This window comes from Macaca fascicularis, chromosome 1 (assembly GCF_037993035.2).
Source record: "Macaca fascicularis isolate 582-1 chromosome 1, T2T-MFA8v1.1".
In the NCBI taxonomy this organism is placed as follows: Eukaryota; Metazoa; Chordata; class Mammalia; order Primates; family Cercopithecidae; genus Macaca; species Macaca fascicularis.
Window position 1 is genome coordinate 102,231,572 of NC_088375.1, and position 13,834 is coordinate 102,245,405.

Sequence of the window (13,834 nt, forward strand, 5' to 3'; positions counted from 1 at the left end):
AAGATGTATAGTAAATATGATTATTACCACATTTTTATAATGCAGATGATAACATATTTATGTCACAGAAATTTTTTACTACATTTTTATGATGCCTAACTCTTTACCCATCACAAAGATGATCCATAATTACTAATTTGGTAAATCTAAGCTGTGTTGAGATATTAGTGAAGAGCCATGTGCCATAGCAGAGTATCTTCTGTGGGACTTCAATCCTGCTCCTCTTTCTCAAGCTTACCTGAGCTACAGGAATCCTCTCTCCTACTTCAGATGTCAGTGTGTTTCTTGCGGTGGGTGCAGGTGCCACAAGACCCACTTCTTCCTGGTTTATTTTTTTCATTAGAACTACTCCTTGTGCTTTCATTTTCCTAGCAACTGACAAAAGAAAAGAAAAAGGGCACAATAGGCCTAGACTGGAATAGCTTATCTAAGACAGCTAAAGCAGTTTCAATATTACCTGCTGTCAGCTCCTGCATGAGAGTTCGGATTTGCCTGTTACCTCTACTACATTAACCCAGCCTGGCTGCTAGGAGGCCAACAGTAGCATGGTAGGCATAGGCACTGTCTCATTCTCCTCAGTGCTTTCCTCACTCCTCCCCTGTGCAGTGAGAACATGCTTCCTGTCCTGTGAACTCCATGTGCCTCAGTCAACCTTTTCTCAGTCTTGTTCTCCTACCATTTATTTTAAATATCTAAGGTCATGATGCTGACAGGCTGGTCATGTTCTGTGCAATATTTGTTCAAATGACAGAAATATGACCTGAAAGGAAATATGATCTGAATTGTAATGTGGCAAAGTGCTAATATTGGCTTTTGAATTTAAAAAAATAGTGATTTATATTAAGTGGAGAAATTCTATACTTCTCTTAATAGAACTATTTGCTGTGCAAATTGGTTAAATATAAATATTTCAAATAAAATGCATTTTAAAAAGTAGCTTTTTTTTTTTCTGACATTTCTAATTTACTGAAACCCTCATCCTCTCATAAATCCCTGTCTTTGATTTTTTATCCATACCCCAAATACATTCTTCTAAATCTATCGATCTCTTTTATATGAAACAGAATGTTCTAAATTGCCAACTGGTCAGTCTCTGAGGTGCCAACATCCCCATGACTGCTGAGTTATAAATTGGGAAAGGGATGTACCAGCTATGACCAAGGTGGGGTTCTACTCAAGACTGGGGAGACTCAAGGCAGAGTAGCCATGTGCAAGGTTTTCCCTATTACCTTTTGACCTCTCTTTTCGAAGATTGTTGACAAGGTTTTTAAGTGGTGGCATGTCTTTGGCCAGTTCTATTAGTTTGTCTACACAGGCAACACCTTGGAACTTTTTTTCCATCAAATCTGAAATCTTAATTCTGTTGTATTCCTCTTGCATTTTTGTAGTTAGTCCTAAATCATAGGCCAGTAAGGACTTAATTATTATAAAATGATACTCATCCATGAGCTCCAATCCTTTCAGCAAAAGAATTTTCTTGTATTCATTCGCCATTTCTGAAGTTATAGCTTGGCCTATAAAGTAAAAATGACACACAACATTACATATTTATGCAGATAATTTTAAAAAATGAGATATGCTTTTGTGAGTGAGTGTCCCAGGACAAAATGTTGTCCTTGGATGTGTATAAGAAAAAGGAACTAAGTTACCAGCTGTGTCACTGTGAACAATGGATCAAGACTTGCTTTATTAGGAGGTTCAGTGAAGTTCTTCCCTTTTAATGTTGGTTGTTGAGTTGGGTCAGAGGTGTGTGTGGTGAAATGATGTTTGGAAACAGGTAATCGTTGCAGTGTTTATAGTATGGGTTTTGTGGTGTCAAAGTCCCTGGTTCCCCTTCTGATACTTTACTGGGGCCTCAGCCTATCCTTCAATGCCTACCTCTTGGTTCCTGACTCTTCCCATACTCACTATGACCAAAGTGGCCTAAGTATAAATGGGCTGCAGCTACTTACCTTATATGAACAAACTTCTGCCACAGCACTACACTTCTGAGTAGTGAAATGGACTCTAGACCTTCTTGGCTCTCCCTAGTCGGCTCTCATTAGCATTTTGTCTCCCTGGGACTTATTCTCTGTGTCTCATGCATCTACAAAATTATCATTTTACTGTCCTCCTAACTGTTCTCTAGTGTAGAATTGCAGCATTTATTTTTTGTCCATTTGTTTTTTACAGTCAATTATTTACCTCCAACTAGTCTTACTTTTACTAAAAGATTTCTGTCAGACAACCAAGTAGGTTTCTTTATGGATAAAGGCACGACTCTATTTTTCCTGAAATCCTTCAATAAGTTTTGATTTTTATTAGTATAAATTTCCACTCAGCATGACCTGAAAGGCCTTGAATAAACTATAGCTTTCTTTGTGTATGTGTCTGTTACTTTTGAATTTCTTACATCTTATGCTCTAGTAATATACAATATGTCATTCTTTTTCAGGTCTTCTCACTGTTAATTCCCTTCCCGCTACCTGGGAAAGCATTCCCACTTTTCTTCCTCTGAATACTTCCTTAGAGTTTTTAATGCTTAATTGAGGCTTTATCTTCTGGGAGCTGTTGTGGTCCCAGTCTCACGAATGTGTGCCTCTTTAACCCCTTGTGTACTACCTAAGGGTATTCAGTTCTTAATGTATATTCCAATTTTCTATTTAAATTTGTGGGTGTTCCTTTAGGTTGGTGACCATATGTTTGTGCAACTTTTCTATAATTAGAGTGTTCTAATTCTTAGGGCTGTAAATTGTTCTCTTTTGGGAGATAATGAGTGTTCCTGTGTTCAAACCTATCAAATAAAGAAAAATTTCACACATGGGCACATACAGTAAAGCCAAAGAATATTAAAAGCAAAATGATAAAATCTTCCAGAAATACTGAGTAGAACACCTACAAATATTAAATACTCTGATTGAATAGTCTGTAGCAGGTTAAGAAAGTAATTTTTACATAGTATTGATCCATAATTATATATCTGCAATTTTACAACCTAAGAAGAAGCTGAAGGATGAAAAGATTTGGTGGGTTTCAGGGCCTGGGAAGGGATGAGAGTTAGCAGGGAAGTGTGGTACCAAAATCACTTTGCAAATTAGAAATATGATGTAAAGTAATATGTGGCTGATATGGCTTGGCTATGTCCCAACCCAAATCTCATCTTGAATTGCAGTTCCCAGAATCCCTATGTGTCATGGGAGGGACCAAGTAGAGGTAATTGAATCATGGGGTGTTTTCCCCATGATGTTCTTGTGATAGTGAGCAAGTTCTCATGAGATCTATGGTTTTATAAACATCAGGCATTTCCCCTGCTAGCACTCATTCTCTCTTCTGCCACCCTGTGAAGAGGTGCCTTCCATCAAGATTGTAAGTTTCCTTAGGCCTCCCCAGCCATGCAGAACTGTGAGTCAATTAAATCTCTTTTCTTTATAAATTACTCAGTCTCAGGTATTTCTTCATAGCAGCATGAGAAGGAACTAATACAGTGGTTATTTTTAATCTCCCTTATTCATCTCACTTTAATGTGTATAATGACATGGTTTGTTGAAGAACTCTTAATGCATTTGATATTAGGATGTTGATATTACCTCTACTGGGACAATTGCAATGCCTACATACAATGTATGCATTAAGTAGTCTTTCTAAAATCCCTCCCTGAGTAAATGAATTAAAAATCAGAGTTGTCCCAGGAGTTTCAGGTGAAGTGCTGTGAATCAGTTTTCAAGCAAAAATATTTTTCAAACTAAAATTTTGTAACTGGTCAAAATGTTATTTGAACGTTATGGTTTAAAAAATTATTCTCTTGTTTACTTAGAGTGACATTAGTAAGATTACAGACAAGGAAGTTCCAGACTTTCATTATGTCATGGAAACACCAAATAAATAACAATTTATGAACCAAACTAATGTTTTCAGCTGTTAAGAAGTGGTTGCAACAAAAGAAATTCCAAACCAAGATTAAGCCACACTCAAAATAGTAGAAAACTTCTAGGTGTTTTTCTTTGTCCCTGTTTAACTTTCTCCCTTGAACGGTGTGATGTGATCAGGAGAAAACTTCCTAATTCCTCATTCCTCCTCTGGAATAGAAGGAAAAGTGTGGAACTGCTTTGCAACATTATGGCTTATCTGGAGGTTCCTTGAAGGACTAGTATCTGCTTCACATAACTTGGAGCATTGATGGAAATGGTGACATAGTTTAAATGTCAGATTTGAGGCTGCAAAAGGTAGCGGTGGGTGCTCCAGCTTGTGAGAGCTGCATGGGATCTGCTACTCCCTGGGTGCCAGAAGGCAAGAGATTATGGATAGAGGAATACAGTAGAACATCTACGGCTACCAAAAGAGGCAGATGTGGCTCTTAGGGAAATTATAGCTTAAAAGCAGTGTGTATATGAGAGAATTACAAAAAAAAAAAAAATGCATATACATAAGCCCAGGCAAGACATACGTCCATATAGGCCTCAGATAACATTTAGATTTAATACTTAGATGAAGAGTGAAAGTCCTCCCCTGAATGATGCCATTTAATAATGGTTGAGAGGGGGCTGTTTTTATAAATGTCCAGTTTTCAACAAAAAGTATGAAACAAAAAGAAACAGGTAAACATGGTCAATTTAAAAGAAAAAAAAATGAATCTCCAAAAACTTTCTCTAAAGAAACAGACCACTCAGACTTTCTTGTTAAAGACTAAAGCAGCACTCTTAAATATGATCAGTGAGTTAAAGGAAAATATGTACAGACAACTAAATAAAATCAGGAAAATGGTTAATAAAATGAGAATATACAAAAAAATAGAAATTACCAGAAAAAAATCCCATAAATTCTGAAGCTGAAAAACACATTGACTGCATTGTAAAATTCACTAGAGGTTTTCCTCAGCCTACACCAATAGACAGAAGAATCGGTTACCTTGAAGACAGGTCATGTGTAATTATCAAGACTGAAGAACAAATTTTTTTTAAAGATATAAAGGAAAGTGAACAGAACTTATAAATGACTTACAGTACATCATCAAGTAGGACAATATATGCATTATGTAAGTCTAAAAAGGTGATGAAAAAGAGAAAGGAATAACGAAATTACTTGAGTAAATAAGGACTGAAAACTTTCCAAATTTGAGAAAAGACAAAATGTACAGATATAAGAAACCGAACAAGCTGCAACTATGATAAACTCAAAGAAACTTACACTATGACACATTATTATCAAATTACCAACTCTCAAAGAAAAAAACAAAATCATTTAAAAAGCATCAAGAAAAAGGTCACTCATTATATAAAAGAAATCTTCAATAGAATTATGAGCACATTTGTCAGTAAATACTTTGTAGACCAGAAATAGTGGGACAATATATCTCAAGTGTTTAAAGAAAAGTCTGTCCATCAAAAACACTATATCTGGGAAACCTGCTTTCATAAATGAGAGAAATTAAGATATTCCTAGATAAATATAAGCTGAATGATTTCATTACCACTATATCTACCCTAAAAGAAATACTAAAGAGCTTTCTTCAAGCTGAAACACAAGGATGAGGCAGTAACTCAAACTCATACAAAAATATAAGTTCTTCATGAAAGGTAAATATATACATAAATATAAAACATGGCTTTTGCTATTTTGATTTGTAATCACTTTTAATTATTTTATAGGATTTAAAATGTGAAAGCAAAACTATTTATAAATCAATGTCAATTGGTACATATTATATAAATGCAATTTGTAATATTAACGTAAAATTTGTGTTGAGGAGCTGTAAAGGAGTAAACATTTCACATATGATTGAAGTTAAGTTGTTATCAGTTAAAAATAGATTGCTATAACTTTAGAATATCATATGCAACCTGATGATAACCACAAAGATATCTGTAGGATGTACACAAAGGAATAGAAGAACATTAAAATGTTTCACTACAGGAAAAATCAACAAAAAGAAGTCACTGAGAGAGGAGAGACAAAAACCTATTAAGACATACAGAAAATAAATGAAAAATGGCAACAGTAAGTTCTAAGTTCTTATCAATAATTAGTTCAAATGTAAATGGTTTAAACTTACTAATCAAAAAGCATATTAAAATTACATATATAGATATATCACAATGAATTTAAAAACAGGGGATCCAACTATATGTTGCATACAAGAGGCTCATTTTACAGATCTAAGGACAAGGATAGAAAGTGACAGAATAATAAATATATTCCATTGAAATATTAAATAAGAGAGCAGAGTTTGCTATGCTAGTATCAGATAAAATAAAAATAACAGTCAAACAGTGTTATAAGAGACAAAGATTATTACATAGTGTTAAAACGGCCAATTCACCTACAAGATATAAAAATTAGAAACACACATGCACAAAACATCAGAGCTCCTAATATATGAAACATTTACAGAATAGAAGGGAGAAATAGACAGCTCTAAAGTAGTAGTAAGAGACTTTAATGTTCCACTTTCAATAATAGATAGAACAACCTGACAAGAAAATTAGGAAAAAATAAATATTGAAAAACATTATAGACCACTTATAGACCAATTGTATCTAACAGATTTATCCAAAACAGTAAAGCCAACAACAGTGGAATACACAGTTTTCACATGAACATATGGAACACTGTCCCAAAATATACTACAAATTAGGACACCAAACAAGTGTTAATAAATGTTAAATGTTTGAAATCATACAGACTATATTTTTTATCATAATGGAATAAAAGTAGAAGTCAACAGAAAGAAAACTAGAAAATTCATGACCACGTTAAAATAAACAACACAAACAATGAAACATGTACAAAGAATCACAAGTCAAATTTAAATCCATATTTAGAGAAATTATATGAAAACACAACATATTTCATTAAATGCAGAGAATATGGTGATGAGGGTAATTTGAAGATTTAAACAACTACATTTACAAAGAAGAAGACTCTCAAATCAATAACCTGACTTTACACCATAAAGAACTTAAAAAAGTAGAACTAAACCTAAAGCCATCAAAAGGAAGGAAAAAAGAAAAATTAGAGGTAAAATTGAGATTAGAAAAATAATAAATAAAGCCAATAAAAACAAGAGTTGGTTCTCTGAAAATGTGAATAATACTGACAGAACTTTAACTGAATTAACATAGAAAAAAAAAGGAGAATCAAATAATAAAATCAGAAACTAAAAAGAGAACATTACAACAGATTTCACAGAAATAAAAAGAATTATAAGAGAATACTTTGAACAATTGTATATCAATAGGTGGGATAACCTAAATGAAATGGATAAACGGATAAATTATTAGAAAAATACAACCCGCAAATTTTGAATCATAAAGAAACAGAAAATCTGAACAGTCATTATGACCAGTCAGGAGACTGAATCAGAAGTCAGAAACCTCTCAGTAAAGAAAAGTCCAGACTAAGTGGTTTTACTGGCAAATTCCACCAAATATTTAAAGAAGAATTAAGACCAAAATTCTTCAAAGTCTTTCAAAATTTGAAAAGGAGGGAACACTTCCAAACTCATTGTATAACTCAGCATTACTCTAATGCAAAGCCAGACAGAGGAGAAAATTACTTCAACACAGTAAAGTCTATATACAAAAACACCATAGCTAACATTATTCCCAATGGCAAGAGACTGAAAACATTTCTTTTGCTCCTGAAAGATCAGGAAAAAGACAAGGATGAATTTTTGTTCACTTCTGTTTGAGACAGTACTGAAAGTTTAACACAGCCCCCACCCCAAACAATAGACAAGAAATGGAAAATATAAAATATCTAAATAACAAAGAAAAAAGGTAAATTAAAAATTTAAAAACTCTAATTCTTCATATATGTTTAATCATGCAGTTTTGTGCATGTATGTTTTTAATTGTTATATCTCATTGTGGTTTCTATGGGTTTGATTTGCATTTTTCTAAAGATTATTGCTGTTGAACGTACTCATATGTGCTTATTGGCCATTTGTATAGCACCTTTGAAGAAATGTGTATTCAAGTCCTATATTCCCAAAATAAGCGAAAGTGTGATCTCAAATAAATGTATGTACATATATGTTCATTGCAGCATTAATCACAACAGAAAAATGTGAAAGTAGTACACGTGTCCTTCAATGGATGAATGAATAAAAAGAAATATGGTTTCTTATGTATTTTATGGTAAATACATAAAATGGAATATTATGCTACCCTAGGAAGAAAGAATATTCTGACATATGATACAGTTCAACATGAAGGAACTTTGAGAACATGAAATGAAAAAAGCCAGTCACAAAAAGCACACGTATACTGTATGATTAAACATACATGAAGAGTTAGAGTTTTTAAATGTATACAGACGGAAGGTAGAATGATGTTTGGCAAGCTCTGGAGGAAAGGGAAATGTTGAAATTGTTGGTTAACGGATTTAGAGTTTTAGTTTTGCAAGATGCAAAAGCATTCTGGAGGTTGGTTGCACAACAATATGAATGTATTTAATACTACTGAACTGTACACTTGAAAATGATTAAGATGACACATTTTATGTTACATGTTTCTTAACACAATTAAAAGAAAACCATTATTATTCAAAGCTTTCAGAAGTTTGGCAGTGAAAATATCTATACCCACAGCTCTTTGAGAAGAACTACTCATTATGTAAAGAAATAAATCTAAGAAATGTTGGAGGCCAAAAGGGAAGTAAGATCAAACAAATAGTTTAATTAGAGTTTTTACTATCTTAAAAATAAGTAAAGCCAAAGTGAAAGAAAAGAAAACAGGAACGATATGAACATACTCTTACAGTTGAAGTTTTATGTTTGGGGGACCAGAAGATGTGAGAGTTTGCTAAGGGGCTTGTCTTTAAGGAGAATATAGATTTTTTAAAAATAAGAAACTTGACAAGGAAGGAGAAGAAAGCACAGAATAAGTGCTATAAATTGAAACAAAGCAAGATGGCAAAACCAAGTTAAAATATATACCTTTATAGAATGTGCATATCTGGACTAAACTCATTAACTAAGAGGAAAAATTTTCCATTTGTATTAAAAATAAATCCAGTCATATGTTGTTGACAAAATACAAATAAAGTATAAGGTCACTTAAGTTTGAGAAACAGCTGGAAAAAGTTATATTCTTCAAACTTTACCTTAAAGAAAGACATTTTAGGAAAAATGGTGTAGATTAAAATAGGCTTTAGTCAATAAGTATCAGCACATAGTTTCACTACATAATGGTAAAGTATGCAACCTGTAAAAAGATATAATAATTTAAATTATATGTATAATCTGTTATTACTTTAAAAGATAGCATATAGAAATTTTTTCTTCTCTCTAAACACACACATAACATATATACTTGGATATACATATTCTATGTAAAAATATATGGTAGAAATCAAAAGAACTACAGTGAGGAATTAACAAAATCACTATTAGAGTTGGCGATTTCACCACCTCTCTCAGTTACTGAAAGAACAAGGTAAAAAAATAGCTTAGATTTAGATTTAGATTTTTCAAACATAATTAACAAGCTTACTTAAGAAACTTTATCTTACTTAAATAGAATTTGGAATCCAACATTTATAAACTCTTCTCAAATACTCATGAAGTAATTAGGAAACTCTCATTATGTACTAAGCCATAAAAAAGTCAAAATGTATCCAAAAGTAGGTAATATATAATTGATTCTCCCTGTCTTTTTATTATATCTTGCCACAAAAAAATGTTACCTATCACTGAGTAAAGCATAGACCATTTGAAAAAGAGAAATACTTCTTCTTACACTTGCTGTAAAACGAAGAATGAAATGAAACTGATTCATGAAAATGTAAAGATTATTTTTGAGTAAATGCTTGTAAAATTGAGAAATTAATGTGTGCACATGTCTATGCTCTTTAATATAGAGATAAAATCATATAATAGAGATTTATGTCCTTGTTTATTTTTTACTAAATATTACTTCATAATAATTTTCTCATGGGACTGTCTTCTCTTTTAACTTAGGCCCAAACCCAGTCACCGAGTTTCCTAGTCATCCTCTAGCCAAGAAAACCAAGTATCTCCTCTAAATATCAATTTATGCCAACAGACACCTAAGAATTAATTTTAAAATTTGCTGTAGACAAAATACATTTTTTTGGTTTATACCCCAATTGTGTTAGGATAAAAGATACCTATTTTCTACCTAGACAGGTAACGGATTCAGTTCTCAGTTTTCTGAATATGATTGATACAACACTTCTGGTCTCAAGCAGTCCCGTAACTAATTCTCCACTGAGATGGTATGGTTATCAACTAGATACCTAGATCTTTCTCTGAAGAACTTCCCAGAAATCTCACCTTAATCGATACTTTTTCCACAATAGTCTTCAGAAATCCTGGAGTCACTGTCTTGTTTAGGACAGGCTCACTGTCCGTAAAGCTTTGGAGAGAGTAAACTGCAGACTATTATAATCTTGTAAAGGGCTGAGAAATGAAAGCTAACAAGGAAAAATGACACTTGTTAGAGCCTCTCTAAATCTTGATTGTAGATGGCCTTCTCACACTGTACTAACTCCTAACTAGAAAGAAGTTACATAATCATGGAACAATTTTGAGGCCACGCCTATCAGCCTTTGTAGCTTTCTATTTCAGATGTCAGAGAAAGTGGTCAGTTCCTCCTTATAAAAAGTAATCTCAGTTACAAGGAGAAATGAGAGCAAATGGTGCTTCTTCTTTGCTTTTTTGACTTACAAATACTTGCTGAAAGGAATTTCAAACTCAGAACTTTCTTATAAAGCTAATTTACGTTTAGGTCATTAGAAACCAGTAGCCCCTTGAATAAGGATCTTAATATCAATTTGGGAAAGGCAAAACACCAAGGTTTCTCCCTCCTTTCCTGTTCACAGAGTGGCAGGAGCAGGAAATCTTGGTAGAGATGTCTATTGCTACCAGAACTTGACTTCATCTCTTGGATAGGGGTGGGTATACCATGAAATTGTTTTTGTTTAAATAATACCTACATATTCACTCAGTTATTAATAACTGATACACCTGGAGCTTAACAGAGGCAGAAAGTATGTAATATGAAGGATTTACACATGAATATGTAAATCCTTACTCAAATAATTTGAAAGAGTTTCATACTAGTTGCTCTCTTGAGTATAATAACTGCCTTACCTTATTAAATTCATGATTATTCATGCTTTTTGCATTATTCATGGGTAGTTGGTTTATATCATGATTGAAACCTTGAAAATTCTGGAAGAGCACTGAAACTCTGGAATGATAGGGGGCCTGATAAACCCTTTGCACTGCAATTCTTTTTTCTGTGAAGAACAGTGGGTGCACTACAAAGTATCATAACTCTGAATTGTCAAATGAATGGTATCAGTTAGCAGACAGTGCTGTGTTACGAACTAGTTGATCTGTAAGCAAAATGTGATCATGACTGGAAAAGGATCCCAAAACAGCTAATAGGGGAAAATGATCCAAGGCCATCTACAGAGAAGAATAAAGTTGATTGTCTTAATCCAAACCGGCAGCATAGAGAGAGTTAAATTTTAGATTTGGAAACTGTCTAAACCCCACTAAAGCAGGAGTAAATCAGAAAAACCAAAAGGATCTAGAATGACAGCCGCTAACACATGTGGGTGTTCATTGTTTCAGTTTCTCACTTATGCTGATGCTTTGAGCAGGTCTTAAGGTAAAGGGTAAAGAGGAACACAAGGAAAACTCATCGGGCGCCCCACTTCAGTGTTTGGGAACCAAAAGAACTCATGACAGGAGTTACCATGTTTCAGGACGGCTTTCTAACTTCATATGGTTTGGCTCTGTGTTCCTACCCAAATCCCATCTTGTAGCTCCCATAATTCCCACGTGTTGTGGGAGGACCTGATGGGAGATGAATGAATTATGGGGGCAGGTCTTTCCCATGCTGTTCTCATGAGAGTGAATGGGTCTTATGAGATCTGATAGTTTTAAAATAGTTTTTTAAAAATGGGAGTTGCCCTGAACAAGCTCTCTCTTTGCCTGCTGCCATCCACGTAAGATGTGACTTGCTCCTCCTTGCCCTCTGCCATGATTGTCAGGCCTCCCCAGCCAGTGGAACACTTGGGTATGTCTTTATCAGTAGCATGAAAACACACTAATACAGTAAATTGGTACCAGGAGTAGGGCATTGCTGAAAGATACCAGAAAATGTGGAAGCAACTTTAAAACTGGGTAACAGGTAGAGGTTGGAACAGTTTTCAAGACTCAGAAGAAGACAAGAAAATGTGGAAGAGTTTGGAACTTCCTAGAGACTTGTTGAATGACAAAAATGCTGATAGTGACAGAAACAATAAGATCCAGGCTGAGGTGGTCTCATATGGAGATGAGGGACTTATTTTGGGAACTGGAGCAAAGGTGACTCTTGTTATGTTTTAGCAAAGATACTGGCAGCACTTTGCCCCTGACCTAGAGATTTCTGTCTTAGAGCTTGAGAGAGATGATTTACAGTATCTGATGGAAGAAATTTCTAAGCAGGAAAGCATTCAAGATGTGACTTGAGTGCTGTTAAAGGCATTCAGTTTTAAAAGGGAAACAGAGCATAAAAATTTGGAAAATTTGCAGCCTAATAATGTGATAGAAAAGAAAATCCCATTTTCCGAGGAGAAATTCTTGCTAGCTGCATAAATTTGCATAAGTAAGGAAGAGCTAAATGTTAATCATGAAGACAATGGGGAAAGTATCTCCAGGGCATGTCAGGGACCTGTGTGGCAGCCCCTCCCATCACAGGCCTGGAGGTATAAGAGGAAAAAGTGGCTTCATGGGCCAGGCCCAGGGTCCCTGCACTATGTGCAACCTAGTGACTTAGTGCTCTACATCCCAGCCACTGCAGCAGTGGCTGAAGGGGGCTACTGTAGAGCTTGCAACTTGGCTTCAGGAGTGCAAACCTCAAGTCTTGGCTGCTTCCACATGCTGTTGAGCCTGAGAGGGCAGAGAAGTCAAGAATTGAGGTTTGGGAACCTCTGCCTAGATTTCAGAAGATGTATGGAAACTACTGGATGCCCAGGCAGAAGTTTGCTGTAGCGGCGGAGTCCTAATGGAGAACCTCTGCTAGGGCAGTGCAGAAGGGAAATGAGGGGTTGGAGCCCCTACACAGAGTCCTTGCTGGGGCACCACCTAATGGAGCTGTGAGAAGAAGGCCACCATCCTCCAGACCCCACAATGGTACATACACTGATAGCTTGCATCATGCACCTGGAAAAGCCACAGACACTCAACACCAGTCTGTGAAGGCAGCCAGGAGGGAGGCTGTTCCCTGCAAAACCACAGGGCTGGAGCTGCCCAAGACTATGGGAACCCACTGCTTGCATCGATGTGACCTGGATGTGAGACAGAGTCAAAGGAGATCATTTTGGAACTTTAAGATTTGACTGCCTTACTGGATTTTTGGACTTTCGTGGGGCCTGTAGCTCCTTTGTTTTGGCCAATTTCTCCCATTTGAGATGGCTATATTTTCCTAGTGCCTGTATCCCTATTGTATATAGGAAGTAACTAACTTGCTTTTGATTTTACAGGCTTATAGGTGGAAGGGACTTGCCTTGTCTTGGATAAGACTTTGGACTGTGGACTTTTGAGTTAATGACTTTGGGGGACTGTTGGGAAGGCATGATTGGTTTTGAAATGTGAAGATATGATATTTGGGAGGGGCCAGGGGTAGAATGATATGGTTTGGCTCTATGTCCCCACCCAAATCTCATCTTGTAGCTCCCACAATTCGCACATGTTGTGGGAGGTACCCAGTGGGAGAAGACTGAATTATGGGAGTGGGTCTTTAGCATGCTGTTCTCATAGTAGTAAATGGATCTCAGAAGATCTGATGGTTTTTAAAAAATGGGAGTTTCTCTGCACAGCTCTCTTTTTGCCTACTGCCAT

At 35.3% G+C, this 13,834-nt stretch overlaps 1 protein-coding gene and 1 long non-coding RNA gene across 5 annotated transcripts in view; one reads left to right on the plus strand and one right to left on the minus strand.

Moving 5' to 3' along the window:
- The window catches only part of LOC123575526 (uncharacterized), a 189,399-nt gene that overhangs the window by 100,182 nt on the left and 75,383 nt on the right, over positions 1–13,834 (plus strand). The gene's annotated exons all lie outside the window — the stretch shown is intronic.
- MNDA (myeloid cell nuclear differentiation antigen) overlaps positions 1–13,834 on the minus strand; it is a 45,429-nt gene that overhangs the window by 5,805 nt on the left and 25,790 nt on the right. For 3 of the 4 annotated variants that reach the window (XR_012434892.1, XM_074039904.1, XM_015452181.4), the window contains exons 1-3: positions 10,274–10,485; positions 1,230–1,514; positions 239–375 (exon numbers count right to left, since the gene is read on the minus strand). Coding sequence is in view for 3 of the 4 variants with exons in the window: in XM_074039904.1 (XP_073896005.1) it covers positions 239–375; positions 1,230–1,494 (402 nt within the window). In the remaining variant the exon portion in view is untranslated. Of the gene's footprint in view, positions 1–238; positions 376–1,229; positions 1,515–10,273; positions 10,486–13,834 lie in introns of those variants that run through there. The other variant, XM_065544021.2, reaches the window with a different exon arrangement.